The sequence below is a fragment of the Rhinopithecus roxellana genome, chromosome 3 (genome assembly GCF_007565055.1).
Source record: "Rhinopithecus roxellana isolate Shanxi Qingling chromosome 3, ASM756505v1, whole genome shotgun sequence".
NCBI classification, from domain to species: Eukaryota; Metazoa; Chordata; class Mammalia; order Primates; family Cercopithecidae; genus Rhinopithecus; species Rhinopithecus roxellana.
This window is the reverse complement of record NC_044551.1, coordinates 105,371,593-105,391,554: the sequence shown is the minus strand read 5'-3', so window position 1 is coordinate 105,391,554 and position 19,962 is coordinate 105,371,593. Positions and strand designations below refer to the sequence as shown.

The following is a 19,962-nucleotide window of genomic DNA, read 5'->3' as shown; positions in this document are numbered from 1 at the left end:
ACCTCCCGCCATGATTCTGCGGCGTCCCCAGATATGTGGAACTATAAGTCCAGTTATACCTCTTTTTCTTCCCGGTGTTGTCTATGTCTTTATCAGTAGCATAAAAACAGACTACCACAGTAAATTGGTACCAGTAGAGTAGGGCATTACTGAAAAGATAACCTGAAAATGTGGAAGTGACTTTGCAACTAGGTAACAGGCAGAAAGGTTGGAACAGTTTGGAGGACTCAGAAGAAGACAGGAAAATGTGGGAAAGTTTGGAACTTCCTAGAGACTTGTTGAATGACTTTGCCCAAGATATAGACAATAAAATCCAGGCTGAGGTAGTCTCAGATGGAGATGAGAAACTTGCTGAGAACTGGAACAAAGATGGCTCTTGTTATGTTTTAGCAGAAAGACTGGCAGCATTTTGCCCCTGCCCTAGAGGTTTGTGGAACTTTGACCTTGAGAGAGATGATTTAGGGTATCTGGTGGAAGAAATTTCTAAGAAGCAAAGCATTCAAGTGGTGACTTGGGTGCTGTTAAAAGCATTCAGTTTTATAAGGGAAGCAGAGCATTAAAGTTTGGACAATTTGCAACCTGACTATGTGAAAGAAAAGAAAATCACATTTTCTGGGCAGAAATTCAAGCCAGCTGCAGAAATCTGCATATGTAACAAGGAGCCTAATGTTAATCTCCAAGACCATGGGGAAAGCGTCTCCAGGCTATGGCAGAGAGCTTCAAGGCAGCCCCTTCCATCATAGGTCCAGAGGCCCAGGTAGAAAAAGTGGTTCTGTAGACTGGGCCCCAGGTCCCCATTCTATGTGCAGCCTAGGGACTTGGTGCCCTGTGTTGAAGCCACACCAGCCTTGGTTGAAAGGGGCCAATGAAGAGCTCAAACTGTGGCTTCAAAGGGTGGACGCCCCCAAGCCTTGGCAGCTTCCATGTGGTGTTGAGCCTGCAAGTGCACAGAAGTCAAGAATTGGGGTTTAGGAACCTTCGCCTAGATTTCAGAAGGTGTATGGAAATGCCTGGATGCCCAGGTAAGTTTGCTGCAGGGGCAGGACCCTCATGGAGAACCTCTGCTAGGGCAGTGCAGAAGTAAAATGTGGGGTTGGAGCCCCCCACACAGAGTCCCTACTGGGGCAATGCCTAGTGGAGCTGTGAGAAGAGGGCCACCATTCTCCACACGCCAGAATGGTAACTCCACCGACAGCTTGTACTGTGCACCTGGAAAAGCCACAGTCACTCAACACCAGCCAGTGAAAGCAGCCAAGAGGGAGGCTGTACCCTGCACAGCCACAGCGGTGGAGCTGCCCGAGACCATCGGAACCCACCTCTTGCATCAGTGTGACCTTGATGTGAGATCTGGAGTCAAAGAAGATCATTTTGGAGCTTTAAAATTTGTCCCACTGGATTTCAAACTTGCACAGCCCTGTAACCCCTATGTTTTGACCAATCTCTCCCATTTGGAATGGCTGTATTTACCCAATACCTGTATCTCCACTGTTTCTAGGAAGAAACATTGCTTATAGCTTGCTTTTGATTTTACAGGCTCATAGGCAGAAGAGACTTGCCTTGTCTCAGATGAGACTTGGGACTGTGGACTTTTGGGCTAATGCTGAAATGAGTTAAGACTTTGGTAGACTGTTGGGAAGGCATGATTGGTTTTAAAATGTGAGGACATGAGATTTGGAGGGGCCAGGGGTGGAATGATATGGTTTGGCTGTGTTCTGCCCATCAAATCTCAACTTGAATTGTATCTCCCAGAATTCCCCCATGTTGTCGGAGGGACGGGGAAGGTAATTGAATCATAGGGGCCGGTCTTTCCCATGCTATTCTCTTGATAGTAAATAAGTATTATGATATCTGATGGGTTTATCAGGGGCTTCTGCTTTTGCTTCTTCCTGGCTTTCTCTTGCCACCACCATGCAAGAAGTGTCTTTTGGGTCCTGCCATAGTTCTGAGGCCTCCCCTGCCATGTAGAACTGTAAGTCCAATTAAACCTCTTTTTCTTTCCAGTCTCGGCTATGTCTTTACCAGCAGTGTGAAAACAGACTAATACACATATATATTATTTGATTTGATTCTTTTTGAAGATATACTAGTTTGTATTCTAAAATGCTAATAAATGTAATTCTTTTTTATTGCATTACTTAGTGAAATATGTATATGATATTACTTTCACAAATCGTAAAAGTTCTTAATATGAGTATTAATACATGTATTCCCTTGAGACTGGACACTCAAATGGGATGATCGTATTTTAATCCTGTGAACTCATATTTTTATTTTGCTAATGTGATGGATTAATAAAGAAGTCACTCTGTCCTATTTTCTGTAACTCAAAACACTTATTGGGCAAAGACAAATAAGCATGAGGTATACTTTTTAAAGATTATGAGCAGAGCATACAATTGGCAGTTCAGCAGAAACTGAAAAAACTTGTAATGCAAATATTTGCCCATGAGTTTACACATGGAGCATGGCTATAGTGTCTAAGGAAAGTGAAGGAAACCTAGCAATTAAGCATGAATTTTAAAACAAAGGTCGTGTTTGTTATTTAACTGCTGATTTTCTGAGTATTCATAGAATACATAATTCAAACCAGTATTGGTATTTTATAAATAAGAAATACTAGATTTGATATCATATTTTATCATTGCTTTTTTATAACTTCAGTGGAAATAAAATTTAAAGCTTCATAATTTATTTTTTCTGTTTACATTTTTAAAAATCTTACTATGTATTATTTTGTTATAGAAAGTCATGCTTTGTATTTTTTCAATAATTACTTAAGCCTATTACTAAGATTCATGTCTTAAACCCCACAAAAACATTATCAAATAACTTACATGTAGGCTTCCATTTGAGAAAAAATAACTAAAACATATTAAAACTTGTTAGAATTTTGTTTAATTCATATGATTGGTTTACATATGTGATCTATTATATAATTCAATCCAGTTTTAAGCATGTATATTGTAGGACTTTCTCGGGTCTTCTATGCAATTTCAACAGCATACTTATATTCTAATACTTTTAAAATACTTTTCCTTTAAGGCACTAACACATTGTTTAGGTGATGGCCACTGAAAATGAGACTGAACCTTGCATTTCAGTTTTTTATATCCAGGCATATATGGCTCATTTAAGAAATCCAGACTGAGAATACAATAGCCCTCTGCTGCTTAGCCTAAGAGCTGAGCTTTCATTGTGTTCAGCCAATAAACAAATTTCCTTTGATTCTCAGAAGATGGTGTCGTAAAGATGAGTAAGAGGTTATCGATTCCCTGAAGGAACTTTTAATGTAGTCAGTTGGGTAACGATTAGCATTTGAACAGAGCTTTCCTTGGTAAAGCACTTTCGCACACACACAGATTCAATTGGTGAATATTTGCAGCTTGTAGTTTTTGTGTGTTTGCTTGATCTCCAGATAAATCTGATGGCTTAATACACAAACATGTTTTTTTTCTGTAATCAAACTGTGACCCTGCACGTGAGACATGTTTTACAAATATATGTCATTGAGCATAAAGGAAACAAGGTAATGTGGCAAGTTGAATGTAAAACCTATCACGACTCCTCAAAAACCTATTCAAGTTCTGTTCTCATACTGTGGGCTGTTTTGTATATTCTTATTGGAAGAATAAGCAAATGTTTAGGGTGGAGTTTTTAAAACAGATTTGGGATGTTGATTCATTCTGCACAGGCCAAAAATGTAAATGCACATTTGTCATGAATTCAGGTTTGGTACCCTCCCGTCCAACAAATTCAAATCATTTTCTGTTGTTTTCCAATGGCCAATGCCAAGCCTAAACTTTAGACATTTTCCTTGTAGTATGGATACTCATACTTTGGATAATTGAAAACACTTTAATGATTTACTTCAAACCCTCACCAGATAATTTTCAAGCCTTTTCCACTTTGGTTTGATTAGCCGTGTCTGAGACTGTGTCTAAAGTACACGAGAGGAACAAAAGAAGGAATTGTTCAGCTTGTAGTTGGCAGGAATGTTCTATTGCTGCATAAGTTCACAAGTTATGGCTGGAATGATTTGGTAATAGTTTTTCCACTGTGCATAGCCAGACAATCTCAGCCAACCAGCAGAACAGAATCTATACTGTCAAAATGGAAAAAGTGGTGGCAATTATGAAGCCGGGGGTTCTGGCAGTACATGCAGAATTTGGCTCCTTCATTTTGCCGTGAGGAGGAACATATGGGCACCAGCTATAGCAGCTTGGTCTGCTGCTGTATTGCCCGGAGAATATCTGACACTGAAGATTAATTACAAAGCCCAAGTTCTTGGTTCAGAATTCTTCATTCAAGTGCTCTGAGAACCTCTGTCAGTAAAAATTCTGACAGGCGTTGTTACTTCCCTGTTCTGTTGACTGTATAACAGAAAAAAAATAGCAAACATTTGTAAGCACTTATGATGTGCTTTTAAAAGTGTGAAATTATTTACATATATTAACTTAGTTAACTCTCACATTAACCCTGCAAAGCTTGTACATTTTTTAGCCCTCTTTTCAAAGATAAGAAAACAGAAGTACAGAGAAATAGCCCCCAAGTACCTTGCCTGGGATTACATAGCTAGTGAGTCTGACTATAGAAACCACACTTCTACCACCATTCTTTAGTGTCTTGAAATGAAGAACAGAGTTCAAGAGGAAAATCTATATTCTCTTCTATAGGCCCTTAAGCCACTTTCTATGGATTTCTTTTTCTTTTTTTTTTCTTTTGATAAAGTTTTTTTTGGGGGAGGGTGGAGGTGGATACAGAGATATGTAATTTTCTTCTGAAGTATTAATATAGAGAAAATGGTGTTTGCCATTTTCTGTTTTTCTACTTCAGCATTATAATTTTATGGACGTCTAATTTTTGTTAATAATGTCAGGAGTATTCATTGTAGATTTAAAGTGAAATATGATTAGAAAATATGATAGTTCTTGTTTTTGATTGTTGGTGTTGTTAAATGTTTTAACCATAACATTAATACTATATAATAATTAAATAGTGCCTGCATACTCTATTGATTCGATTTTTTAAATTAATATTTTGCAGTCAAATGTTATAATTTGGTTATAATTTAACAGAAGTGTTTTCTGTCATCCATGTATATATAATTAAAATGTGGGTGAGAATTCTGGACATTTTATTCATTGTCATGTTCCCAATAACCAGGACGGTTCCTAGCACATACTTAGTGCTCAGTGAGAGTTTATTGAATATATTCGTGGGTAGATGAATGATGAAGTTAAATACCTTGAGCTTATTCAAATGTGTAATTTTGCTTTTCTTTACTAAATATTCAAGTCATTGTTGATAAAGTCAATAACATTAGAAGCAGCAAGAAACAGAATAGTGGGCCCTTTCTCAACCCCCACCCCAGACTGATTCTTTTGAGCTCCTTGAAGAAGAGTACTTTTTCACTCATTTCTGCATTCCTAGTACTGACATAGCATGGTGCTCTACAAGTAGCTAACAACAGAGTGAGTCAATAATTGAGCAAACTCGGCTATATTAGTAACTCACTGGGCTATTGGATTCTCAGTCCAGATTTCTTAAATGAGCCATATATGCCTCATTAGCAAAACAATATTGAATGATGAGTCAGTGTTAACCTACAGAAAGCATCCAATGATATGCTGTGGTATACTGTTCTCAGAGAATAGGTACTCAGTAAACGTTCTTGAAGACTTGATTGATTGACTGATCGATACTCATAGTTCTTATGTTTTTACTCACAATACATGGTCTTTCACGTGCACTTCCTTCATAGACGTGTTCCTATGTTCACTCTTCTTCTCTTCCATCCATGTGTAATTTCCATCGGTATATCCTATTCTTTCATGATGAATGCCCTCCATCCATTCATAACCTCCTACACCATGTCCAGTCCAGTGTTTTTTGGAAAGTCTAAAGTAAATAAACTAATTTTTAAAGTTTTCTAATTTTTTTAACAGAAGCTCCATTACCTACTCCCACCTCCCCACATGATGAAACAGGGAAACAGAGCTGCAGGCATACAGTGACAACAGGACATCAGGAAATGCCCAAGAAGGTCAGCCCCACCTTAACATGATGTTTTCAGAAATTTGAACAGCACATACCAGAATTCTAAGAAACATGCAAGACCAATATATCATTTGTAATTCAAAATATATGTAAGAGTTGCAATTAACAATAAGGTCTCTTTGAATATTAAAGTTATCAAATGATGACCATGAATAACGTGATTAATGCTCACAGCACTATTTATCATCACATAAATGATCATATTTTCAGTCTGTGTTTTATGTTTAAATTCCACCTAGGGAAACAAGTATAATAATATCATGAATTTCAGCAATGTTTTATTTTTAAGGCTCCAAAAATATTTTAAGAAATGTTTGTGATTTGTTCGAAATTGCAAGATTTAACTGCCAAGGTATCAGAATTAATGAGGTCATATTAGAATATTCACACTTTTTATTAACAAAATCAGTTTACACTTTGATAATTTCTCTTTATATATGTCGATTTTAGAAAATTAATTTTAATCACTAAAAAACAATAAAAATTGTATTAAAAATATGATAATTTAAAATCAGATATTAAGCCAATAGTCCTTTTTTAAAGATTGGTTTATGGTGCACAGAATTCATTCATGACATCAGAAGTATATTCATAACATAATCTTGGTTGTGCCATATGTGACCATAAGAAGGATCATTACCTTTAACAACTGTGAATTCCCAATGAAGTGAAAACATGCATAGTCAAGTTCAATAATTTTTTTATTGCAATTTTCCATGTTCCCATCATCAAAGGCTGTCAGTAAGGGTTTCTTTGATCTCAGTATTTTTCTGCGTATAAAAGAACATGTGTTTATTGCTCGTTATGCTCTGGTGCTTCTGGGACAATCATTTCAACCCCCTAATCTATATAAGAATCTAGTTACTGTTTGTGTTAAATATGGATACTAAATTTTTCCACTTCTAGATAAAACCTGAAAGATGCCATGATTAGTTAATTATTGGATTTTAATAAAGATCTATTGTATTTAAAATCAAATAAAAAAGATGTCTGGATAATGTCAAATAGTAGAGATATATTAACATGTTTACAATTACTGTTTTTCTTTAATCAGTTACCTCCTTTTGTCATGCATTTGACAACACTCTATTTGAATGAATTCCCATGAGTAGTATTGATTTTGTTGTTGAGTGCCTATTAAATAAAATTTCTATATTAGTGTATAGTGATTTTAAGAATGTAATAAGTAAACTATTTTTAGTTTTGAGATTATAGTAATTATACTGTTTTTTAACAGTTTGTTAGGTGTTGTTTCATGAATCAAGTCTTCATTTTAATGTGTTTGTTCTAATTGCTGTAAAACAAGAGGGAATGGTATTTGGAATTTAGCTATATTTATCTTCTCAATCAAATCTACTTCAGAGGTAAGTAAAAAAGAAGTTATAGCACATCATATAAAATGGAAAAAAAGGTATACTGAAAAGAAAATAAATTGTTGATTATCTCAGGATAAAGAGGAAAAAGTAAATTTAAAAGTCTCCCTATGTCTGTTATTGCTAAGAGAGACCCATGGATAAATACTTGGAATTATTGTTTTTTTTTGTTTCCTTTCCTTTTTTATAAATTATGTTAATTCACCTCAAAACTACACAACTCTGATATTAACTTGCCAATTAGCAGTTCGTCAAGTCACTTATTCAACTTGAATTCCTGAGACCTTATTCAATTGAATTCATAAGACGTTCAGCTGACCCAAAGGACCAGAAAATTCAAGACATAGTGTCCACATATTCTGTTTGATGTGACTTTTACACAAAAAGAAAAAAAAAAAAAAGTGCTGTAGGCCTAGTTTTTCCCACTGGAATAAAGTCTTGATGGTCTATAACCAGACAGCATTCTTCTTTATCTAGAAGAAATTACCTGGGCATAGATTGCTAACTCATGTTGTTTGGGGATGCCACATTGGCAATATATTCAGAGGCAATTCTCTGTATATATTACATGATGCCCCACACATCATTTCCTAAAGTCAAGTATTTCGTACCCTTTAGACTGCTGCTGCACTTATCAGACAGGCACACCTCTCAAACTGAGTTCTAATTTTTCTTGAAGAAAGAATCAGATCTAAATATTTAACTGTTTGAACTGAGTTCAGTTGAATAAAAATGATGAATTGACTGTTGAAGTAATTGTAAAGTTGACTAGTAAAAATAATAGTGTGGAATATGCAATGTCTTTCCATCATTACTATAGGGGCTATATATTTTGTTAAAATACAAGAAGTATTTGTTGCATTGAGCAAAAGAGAGAACCAACCATTTAATGTTACTATTGATTTCAATCACAGAGCTAGTTCCTGAGAATTGAAAACATATCATAGGTTAATCGACTAGCAGTTGTCACTCAAAATGGTTTGTTGTTATACTAGCATACTAATGAAAATTACATACCCAAATAAAGATGAAGTAAGAAAGCATGAGGGACTGATGAATCTCAGGAATGCAAAAATTTCTCCTAAGAGTCTATATTAAAATATAATAAAGCAGTTGTTTGATATCTTTATCATTTTTGTCAAACCAAAAATTAACAGTCTACACTAATCTAATCAATTATTTAATTCATTATTTTACTCAATAGTTATTGACCATGTACTTTGCGTTATGCACTGTGCTAGAAAAAAGAAATATAAAGATTAATAAGACACAGTTCTACCCGTGATAGGTTCACTGTCAAGTAGAAGACTAAAACAAGGTAATACAAGAGTATATCGATGTTTACGTAAAAATAATTGTTTTCTGCTTGAGTTGGAGGTAGATCAGAGAGAATATGAAAGTTAATAAACTGGGCCAGGCGTGGTGGCTCAAGCCTGTAATCCCAGCACTTTGGGAGGCCGAGACGGGCGGATCACGAGGTCAGGAGATCGAGACCATCCTGGCGAACACGGTGAAACCCCGTCTCTACTAAAAAAATACAAAAAACTAGCCGGGCAAGGTGGCGGGCGCCTGTAGTCCCAGCTACTCGGGAGGCTGAGGCAGGAGAATGACATAAACCCGGGAGACGGAGTTTGCAGTGAGCCGAGATCGTGCCACTGCACTCCAGCCTGGGTGACAGAGTGAGACTCTGTCTCAAAAAAAAAAAAAAAAAAAAAAAAGAAAGTTAATAAACTGAGTTTTATGAAGTAAGGATGTATAGTGATATTAGAGAGGAGCTAAAATTAATGTGCCTCAAAAACTGGAATAAGTATTGTTTGTTATCTGAATTTCTAAAGAAAGATTCACAATAAATTGGCAAGTCATGGTAAAGTTTGGTGTTTTTGTGAAATGAAAAGAAGATGAAAAATTCAGACCAGAACTTTTACAAGATTGTAGAATTTCATAATAACATAGTGCATGAAATTTATCTTTAATTTATTTATCACTAAGAGTGACCTTGAATATTATAACAGCAAAGAATTACAGAGCATTGTGACACCAAAGCCAGAAGTTGCAATGGTGAAACAGGCAGACGAGCTTCATGATTATGTTGCAATGCTCCACAGATAGGTACAGTGATTAATAACCTGCAAGAAAGTGTGCTTTTGAGGTGAGGTTGCTTGATTTTGTTGTCAAATCAAAACAACTATAGATATTATTCCTGAGAAGCAGTCTTTAACCCGGCTTTAATCAGAAAACAAGTAGTTCTGTGATGTAGGTCAGTGAACTTGCTGTGATAGCAATGATGTATGTGAGAGTGCGAGAGAGTACTACATTTTGTTATTGTCAAAATGTTATCTGTCAAGGTTCTATGTATGGAACAGATAAATTTACGTTTTCTCTTCTACCTCTCTGGCCGCCTCTTGTTAGTATGTTTTGCTGAGTCCTTGCCTCCTCAGCCACTAAATGTTACAGGGTCCCAATACTCAGAGCAAGACTTGTCTCTCCCCAGTTTACTCCTCCTCCACCTGTTTATCTCTCTGTGCTCCCCATCCCAGCTCTTTTTGCTGATCTCATCCAGCCCATAGCTTTCCACACCAACTATATATGAATGAATTCCAACTTTGTATCATTAGCCTCTCCCCATTGTCTCCATTGGATGTTTAATAAGCATCTTAAAATAAACACACTGAAAGCGGGAACTTCAGAATCAATACTGGGGCCTATATTTCTCTTTCTCCTTTAGTTTTCTCTATGTCAGTTAATCACACCCTCATCAAGTTGCTTGGGCCAAAACTCTGGGTGTTGTTTTCCTTTAGAAAGTTTTGTCAAATATGCTTCCAAAATGTATACTGAATCCTTCTTTTCACTGTCTTCACTACTTGCAACTTTTCTGTCCTCATCTTTAAATTAGACTGCCCTTATATGAATTCCTTTCCAAACTCTACTCCTTGCTTTCTTACAATTCACTTTTCTCAGAGCGGCTAAAATAATGGGGCTTTTTTTTTTTTTTTTTTTTTTAATATAAAGGGATTCATACTATGCTACACTGAAAACTTTTGCCACTTGCATTGCCACTTGGGCTCCTTCATGCTGCTTGTCTTGGAGATCTCTATTTTGTAATCAGTCTGTTTACTTTGTGATCATTCCCCTGTGATCTGTTGACCTTGTGATCAAACCCTGTGATCTCTTCTTAGCCAGAGCTAACCTCGTCTCAGTCTGTGATCCCCCTGTCCAGTACTTTACCATACAAGACATGTTTTAGGTCTCAAACTCATTCCCACTTGATATAATTAGGCTTTGCATCCCAACCCAAATCTCATCATGAATTCATCCCCATAATCCCCATAATCTACAAGTGTCAAGGGAGAGACCGGGTGGAGGTAAAAGGATTATGGCGGCAGTTTCCCCAATGCTGTTCTCATGATAACGAGTGAGTTCTCACGAGATCTGGTGGTGGTGTAAGGGACTCTTCCTAACTTGGTCAGCACATCTCCTTCCTGCCACCTTGTAAAGAAGGTGCCTTGCTTCCCCCTGGCCTTCACTGTGATTATAAGTTTCCTAAGGCCTCCCCGGTCATGCTGAAGTGTAAGTCAATTAAACCGCTTTCCTTTATGAATTACCAAGTCTTGAGCAGTTCTTTTAGAGCAGTATGAAAACAGACTAATACAACACCTTTGGTCCTTTCCACTTAGCATGCACAAATTGACTCACTGTATTATTTAGGTTCCATTTCATGTCACCTTTTTCAGAGGTGTCTTTGCTGACCACTTAACCTGAGCATTAGCTGTTCATGTACATCTCTCCCACTCACACACTTAGTCACTTGGTACAATTCTATTTCTCACAGTCCTACCTGTAGTTTTTTCCATGGCACTTATCACTTTAGGATTTCTTGTTTTTGTGTTTCTTTTCTTCTTTGCTGACTGCCTCCCCCTGTCAAATGTAAGCCCCTTAAGAGCATGAGTCTCGTCTCCCTTTTTTATTCCTGAGACCTCAATATCTAGAAAAGTATGGCACAATAAGTGTGTATGGAGTGAAGGAAAGAGATTCTACAGTTAATTCTTGTTTTCTATCTTTAGAAGCTTTAGAGAGATTACCTATATATATATATATACTTTTTAAGAGATACACAGAGCTGAAGATATGTCTTTCTCATTACTCTGATATTGCCTTCTGAGAGCAAAGCATGACAAGTGTTTATTTTTTACAAGTTGGCATTCCATATTTTATTTATTTGTTTGTTTGTTTGTTTTATTTTTATTTATTTATTTTTTGAGGTAGAGTCTTGCTATGTCACAGGCTGGAGTGCAGTGGCGCAATCTCGGCTCACTGCAACCTCTGCCTCCCGGGTTCAAGCAATTCTCCTGCCTCAGCCTCCCAAGTAGCTGGGACTACAGGCACGTGCCACCATGCCCAGCTAATTTTTGTATTTTTAGTAGAGACGGGGTTTCACCATGTTGGCCAGGATGGTCTTGATCTCTTGATCTTATGATCCACCCGCCTCAGTCTCCCAAAGTGCTGGGATTACAGGAGTGAGCCACCGCACCCGGCCACAAATTGGCACTTCATATTTTAGCTACTTCTTGCACTCTTTAAATCCTGTACTTTTTACATTATTTCTTTTTTGTTCTTTAAAAGACTGTGTGTCAAAAAGGAATTTGATTTGCAGAAACTAAATGTTAGCACTTTGAAAGAATGCATATACTCTTAATTCACAGAGAGGGAATAATAAAAATGTGTAATTTTCTATTTATAAACACAACACATTTTATGTCTTGGAATTAGGGATTAATTTGTGATATTTTTTCACAGAATTGAAGGGTAATATAAAGTAATGTATTGACTTCAGAGACATTTTATTATTTTCAACTATTTACAGAATATACCACCACTTGAAAATGTACTGTTACTACAGTCATTTTAGGATAGAAAGAGAAGAAGAAAAAAAATGTTATGGTCATTAGACTCCTCAGTGAGGAAAAAACGCACACACACACACACACACACACACACACATAAAAAGGGAAAGGTTTTGTAATGGCAACAGTATCAAGAGTTAACATAAATTATTATGAATAAATTTTATCTATCATTCCTAGATTTTTCTTGGTAATTTTCTGTAATTATCTATGTCCTAATTCATTCCTACTAATCAGGATTCTACCTGTATAAATAAACTGATTGCCTGGGACAAAGTGGGAGGCACTTCAGTGTAATTATTAGAACATGGATTTTGGGTTTAGAATACCTAGCTTTGAAACCCAGCTTCACTACTTACTAGTTATGTGGCTTGGGCACATTACTGAGTTTCTTCTTGTGTAAAATGAGGATTCATTAATGAATACCTAATTTATGACATTGCTTTGAGCATTACATAAGGAAATGTTAGCTAATATAGGGTTACTCTATTTATTATTATCTTCACCCTTACCAACGTTATCATATATTATTAGCTCTTGTATTTACCGTGTCATAGACCCCAAAAGTTATATTAGAATAAAAAGTAATTGTATTAGTTTGTCATGGATTCATTAGACATCCAGAGCAGCAGTGTTTTCCAATGTAGGTAAATGGGTGTTACACCGAGGAAAAGCAGACTTCATTATTTTAAAATTTGATGACTACTGAGTTAAATACCTTTAGTCAGGACTTTTCAGAGCCTTTAAAATGTGAATAAGGATGAATATGTTAATGAGCTTGATTTAGTCATTCTACGTAATATATATTATTTGTATATAAAAACAATGTATAGATACATAACAACTGTATGTTTTTAATTTTTTACAATTGTATACTTAATGTTTATGTGATTAAAAAGTTAAAAAAATTAATATGCATCATTATCTTCCCACGGGACATAAATTGTGCAAGATTTTTCGCAATGGGGCATTTTTCCACAGACGCTCTGCTACTCTTAATTCACAGATAAGGAAAGAATGACTGAGTAGGAAGAGAGCATTCTTATGGTCAGGTTAGGGATCCTTTCTGCAGTATTAAATAAACACATCTGTGAACTTGAAAAGCTTTAGTTTTTCAGCATTACACACATATAAAATGGATAAGAGGATTTAAGATGAAGCTGAAAGTAAGATATAATTTAGACCTGGCTTGTTTCACTCCTATTTGAAAGAAACATTTTCCTGTGACTTAAATAAACCAAATAGAGTGATTAAAGAATATTGGTATGGTATATATGTAGAACAAAACTGATCATGCCTCCACTTGCCTTTTCCAAGAATATATTTTACTTCGGTAAAATGTTTCTACTTCTACTAAAAGAGATAACATAGCATAGCAATGCAAATGTAAACACTGGAGCCAGGTTGCTGAGTTTGAAACTCAGCTCTGTACTTATTAGCTGTGTGACACTGATCAAATTACTCAACATCTCTGTGCCTCAGTTATCTGATCTGAAAGTGGAGATAATAAATACTAATTCATAGGGGTGTTATAGATTTTAAATGAGTTACTACTCTTAAAGTATTAAGAACTGCTCCTGATCATAATGTGCACAGCATATTTGTTAAATAAGGTAGAAAACTACTGATATGGTTTGGCTCTGTGTCCCCACCCAAATCTCGTTTGTAGCCTCCATAATTCCCACATGTGGTGGGAGGGACCCAGTGGGAGATGATTGAATCATGGGGGTGGGTCTTTCCTGTACTGTTCTTCTGATAGTGAATAAGTCTCATGAGATCTGATGGTTTTAAAAAGGAGAGGTTCCCTGCACAAGCTCTCTTCCCTTGTCTGCCGCCATGTGAGATGTGCCTTTCACCTTCTGCCATGATTGTGAGACCTCCTCAGACACTTGGAACTTTAAGTCCAATAAACCTCTTTCCTTTGTAAATTGCCCAGTCTCACATGTCTCTTCATCAGCAGTATGAAAACAGACTAATATAGCTACATAATTACTTTGTACTTTTTTTTTTTTTTTTGCCTTTCTTTTTCACTGTGTCTAGTATCATATTCATAAGGAAGTGATAGGAGGAAGAGTGAGTGTTCCCTGGTAGAAATCTAATTCTGCTGCTTTGTCCCTGAACTCAGTGATGTTCCATCTTGAAGCAAGTGGTTATTAGAGAGTCCCTTCCCCACCAGTTACTGTGTGGTAGTGATCAGATGGGAAAATATGTTTTTAGTTTGTTTTATTTTTTTGAGACAGGGTCTTGCTCTGTTGCCCAGGCTGGAGTTCAGTGACACAATCACAACTCAATGCAGACTGCAACCTCAACGAAGTGATCTTCCCTCCTCAGCCTCCTGAGTAGCCGGGACTATAGATGTGATCCACCATCCCCAGCTAATCTTTTAATTTTTGGTAGAGACAGGTTCTCACTATGTTGTGCAGCCTGGTCTCAAATTCTTGGACTCAAGCTTTCCTCTTGCCTTGACCTCCCAAAGTGCTGAGATTACAGGTAAGAGCCACTGTGTGTGGCCAGAAAATAAGTTCTTTGCTACCCTCTTTATAAAAATATGTGGGTTTGTGCCTGATAGTATGCCATGTTAATCAAGAGTGAGGTTTGCATCTCTTAGTAGGAAAATAGAGTCAGATATCTTCTAATCATCTTGTTTTATTAGCACTACCACTTTCTTGATGTATTTCCATTATGATCTGGTGCATAGTTGTTATAATAGTTAACATCAAATGAGCACTGTGCTAAATAAGTGTGTTTTGCATCATCTGACCCTCATGACAAGCTTATTTATAAAGGATCCATTGTCATTATCTCCCTTCTATAGCAAAGGAAACCAAGTAATATCTTGCTTAATTTAAAACTGGTACAATATTAAATTGGTTGAGAAACTCAAAGGATCCCACTCCAGAATCTGTGCTGTTAACCACTCTACAATTCAATCTCCCTTGGAAACCTTAGAATAATAATCAAGCACCTGGAACATCTAAATTTATGCTTTGCATATCTTAGTACCAATTTTCCCAAGGCTCGGTAAGCATTATAAACATGTGTATACCCATAAAACTGGATTGTGATGTCCATAAATACATTATTTATCATACTCAAAAAATGAAAACAATCCAAATGTTCATCAACTGATGATTGAGTAAAAAAATGCGATATACCTATACAATGGCATACTGTTTGGCCATGAAAAGTAAACAACTGCTGACACATGCTCCAACATGGATGAACCACAAAAAGGCCCCACAGAAATAGTATGTTAAATAAAACAAACCAGATATAAAAGACTATAGTGAAATGTCCAGAAAAGGCAAATCTATGGAATCAGAAAGTAGATTATTGGTGGCCTATGACTACAAGTTATAATAGGGATGTCTGCAAATGAGCATGAGGGATCTTTTGCAGGCTCTGAAAATGTCCTAAAGCTGGATTGTGGCAATCTTTGCACAAATCTGTAGATTTACTAAGTATCATTTATCTAAAAGAATTGCACACTTAAATGGAAGAATTTTATCATATGCAAATTACACTTCAGTACAGTTTAAAAAAGACACAAATGAATTGAATCATGGCCCAGAAGTACCATAGTTTAATGATAAGCATAAAGCAGACTCAAAGTTTCAATTTTACAATTCATTGTAATTTTTAAACTTAGCTGTGTTCCCTCCATAATTTGTAGAGTAAAAGATAAAACATAATTGTTTTAACATAAAAAATAAACTGGCAATAAAATAGGAGTCTTATTTATTTAGAATTTGGTACTGACCTTATTTCTCTTGAATATGATAAACTGAATGTCTCACTTTGGAAATAAATTAGATTTTGTCCTTCATTTAAAATTTGTCTCTTCAAATGAAAAGGTTTAATTGGAAGTTTTATCATATTACTGTATTTATATATAAAGTAAGATCTGCAAAGTTTAAAAGAAATCCACTACCTGTACCCTGGATAAGTAACTAATATGCTCCTTTATAGTCAATCATCCAATTTTATTATGTTCAGTCCTTTGATTTTCACTAAATTGTACTTCGTAATATATGCAGGGCATTCATTTACTATTTCTCCCCTTTCACAATCTAGACAACAGAGTCATATAGGGATTAAGCCCAAATCATGTAGCTTTTAAATGGCTGAGATGTGACTAGCACTCCGTTTTCCTCAACACTAGTCTTATATGATCTGTACATAATCCTGCTGTGCTGCACTCATTGCTCAAATTAGTAGATATTTAACAAGTCCTGGTTAATTCTGTAGAGCCATGGTAGATATCATAGCTGGGTTATTCAACAGCTATATTACTACCATCTTTTAAGATTCTTTTGGCAGCATATAGTAAATGGGAACTACAAGCTACAAGGGTTTAAAATTTGACTGAGGACTGATGAATTATAATAGTCTTTGATGTGCTTCAGGCATCTACCAATAGACAGATGCAGAAAAGAATGATCCTACACATATACAACATATCTATCTGAAAATAATGTTCCTGAATGCATCATTTTTCACTACTGGGCTTCAATCTTTGTGAAAAAAAAATAGGAAAGTATTATAGATTATTTAACTATTGTGCTGGCTGGCCATACATCAAAGCAAAAAAAGAGAGCCACCCTGCTGCTTTTTACAAAAGGTGTAATTAGGCTCTGATGGAGCTCCAAGGTTTTCTTCCCCAAAAATATTCTGAATGGCAGTTTTCCTGATGCTTAAAAGCCTTAGATCTCAGTCCATTTCTTATGGACTCAACAACTTACTATGAAAGAAAGACTTGTCAAAAGCTTACAAATCAATTTTCTCTCTTCTTTCTTAGTGTTTGTCTTAAAGAAATAAAAGAAGTTCATGTGTGTGTTTCTTTAAACCAATATCTCTTGATCTATTCTTAGTATAATTATATTTCTTAATAATATTTCCTTTCTGTTGTCTTTACTCTGGTGAGTGTATTGCTTCTTCTAGCAACAACATGTATCATACAATCGCTTTTTCAATTGCTCTGGTTATCATGTGGATTTATGTTTCTTACATGTGAAAATGGATTGTTCCCTAAAAGGCTGGACATCAAGCCTGCATATTTTGTTTTTGATTTGCAGTTGTTTCGTTTCACTTAATGTTTTCTGTATTCAGAACCTGATGTGCTGACGGTAAGGGAACAAATATGGGTATCTTTTTCATAAAGCAATATGCATGGGAACTATGGAAACACTTTTCTAGTTATATGTATTTATTTTGTTTTTAAGACAGTTGTTTTTTAGATATAAGTGAGACTGAGTGGGGTGGACTTAATGTAAAGCACATGTGTTGGCCAGTTTGCAGGCACTTGTTAGAGCTCTCTGAGCATATGTGGAATGATGATTCTGTTTCTGTTATGTGTTTCTCATGAAGCCTAGCACTGTGTTTTTAAAGGCTAGGAAGCATATAAATGTATTGGAACCTTTTCTCCCATACAGCAATAAAGTGGAAAGGATAAAAAAATTTGTAGGTAAGAGAGATTAGATTTCTCCAAGATAAAGCAGATTTGTATCTTTTATTTTTTGTATGAAATTTTCTACCTATCATTCTACCCTCTATCTATCTATCTATCTATCTATCTATCTATCTATCTATCTATCTATCTATCTATCTTTCCCATCTAACAGTAAGCATCTTAAGGCAGAAGCCTATGAGTTTAATTGTTGAATTTCCTTAATTTGTTTGAAATAAACACATACATATACCTCCTCGATATGTCACTTAACGAGATATACTTTTTTAACTTTTAAGTTCAGAGGTACATATGTAGTTTCATTATATAGGTATATTGTGTGTCACAGGGGTTTGGGGTACAGATTATTTTATAAGCTGCGTAATAAGCATGGTACCTGAAAGAAAGGTTTTCAATCATCATCTTTCTCCCATCCTCCATGCTCAAATAGGCCTCAGTGTCTGTTGTTCCATTTTTTATATACTCAATGTTTAGCTCCCACTTATGAGTAAGAATATGGGTATTTGGTTTTCTATTTCTATGCTAGTTTGATTAGCATAATGGCCTCCAGCTCCATCATTTGAGATCTGCAAAGGACATGATCTTATTTTTTATGAATGCATATTATTCCATGGTGTATATATACCACATTTATTTACCCAGTTTAACATTGATAGGCACTTAGGTTGATTCCATGTGCTTTTGTGAATAGTGCTCCCATGAACATATGCATGCATGTGTATTCATGGTAAAATGATTTATATTCTTTTGAGTATATACTCAATAATGGGATTGCTAGGTGAAATGGTAATTTTGAGATGAACTCTGCAAGTGATTTCCAAACATTATTTCTAAACATGAGTTTTGTAACATTATTTCTAAAATGCAATTATCAAATGCTATTAAGTATTTCTTTTATTCCTCTTGACCATTAAAAGCATCTTAGAATGTTTTAATTCTGCTCACCACCTTACTAATATTTTATAATTATTTGTTTTATGTGTCATAAAGTAGCCATTACTAGAATTGTTTTATACAACATTGCTTATTTAAATTTACTGACACGTTTTCCAATTTCTTGGCTCACTATGCCTTCACACACCTTTCTGTCTCAGTTTTCATATTCTTAAAATACAACCTTTAGTTCTTTCGTTAAGATCAGTTATTAGAAGGCTCTCTTTGTTTCTGTTTTGAATTATATTTACTTTACCGTTCATTTTAGATTATGACTTACTACTGGGCATAGGATTCTAGGCAAACAGTTATTTCCAGTCTGCATTTTAAAAATATTAATCCATTATTTTCTGGGCTGCACTGTTGCTTTTGAGAAGCCTGAATCAGCTGTCAGCACTATTTCATTAATTGGCAATTTGTCTGTCTCCTCCCTGGTCATTTTCAAGATCTTTTATTTTCTTTTGTCATTGGCCATTATAATGACCCAAGATGTGTAATTAAAAAAAAAATTACACCCGTATCTGATGTTTTTCTTCTGTCTGAGGATTCATGATTTTTGCCAATTCTGTATTATCATTCTTTAAATGCTAATTTATTTCCATTTTTCTTACTTTTATTCTTTCTCAATTTCTATCAATTTTTTTTTCTTATTTTATCATTTACATCTCCTAACCACTTTTTCTATTTTTAATATATTTATGTTTATCCACTTCATTTTGTCTTGTTCATTTTCTTGTTCATGTCCTTAGTCAATTTAAACATACTACTTCACAGATTGTCTTTTTCTATTATCCTAAGTTCTTGGGATTCCATTCCTATTGCTTGTTCTCTGGGCTGACTTTCTGGCACAGTGTACTGTTTTTTTATACATTTTGTCCTTTTGACTTGTAAGGTCATCCTAAGCTTTGAAATCACCTAAGGTCTGACTTTCATCTACTCTGGCAGATGTTCCTGTGCTTTTGCTACAGTCCACTGCTAGACATAATTGCCAAGATGTATAGGTTCTATATGTTTGAACCCCAAACCTAGGTCAAGTTTTTTAAACGTTGCAAAAAAGAACACCTTTTTTTTTTTCTTTCATGGACCCAGAATACGAGGAAAACATCCATGTCTTCTACTTTGAATAGATATATTTATTTTTCCTGTCTACCCACTAACAGATGGTGCAGCTGTTCTAGATTCCTTCTATGATTGAGATATCTCTACCTCCTCATTATCCATGGTCTACATC

The 19,962-nt window shown here is 35.5% G+C and overlaps 1 protein-coding gene across 4 annotated transcripts in view; it reads left to right on the top strand.

Annotated features, from left to right (window-relative positions):
• Positions 1-19,962, top strand: part of PRR16 (proline rich 16) — a 213,726-nt gene that overhangs the window by 141,894 nt on the left and 51,870 nt on the right. For 2 of the 4 annotated variants that reach the window (XM_030926769.1, XM_030926770.1), the window contains exon 2: positions 5,946-6,043. The exons of the other annotated variants lie outside the window; for them this stretch is intronic. In XM_030926769.1, the coding sequence (XP_030782629.1) occupies positions 6,032-6,043 (12 nt within the window). In that variant the 5' untranslated portion in view covers positions 5,946-6,031. The remainder of the gene's footprint in view (positions 1-5,945; positions 6,044-19,962) is intronic. 4 annotated transcript variants of the gene reach the window in all.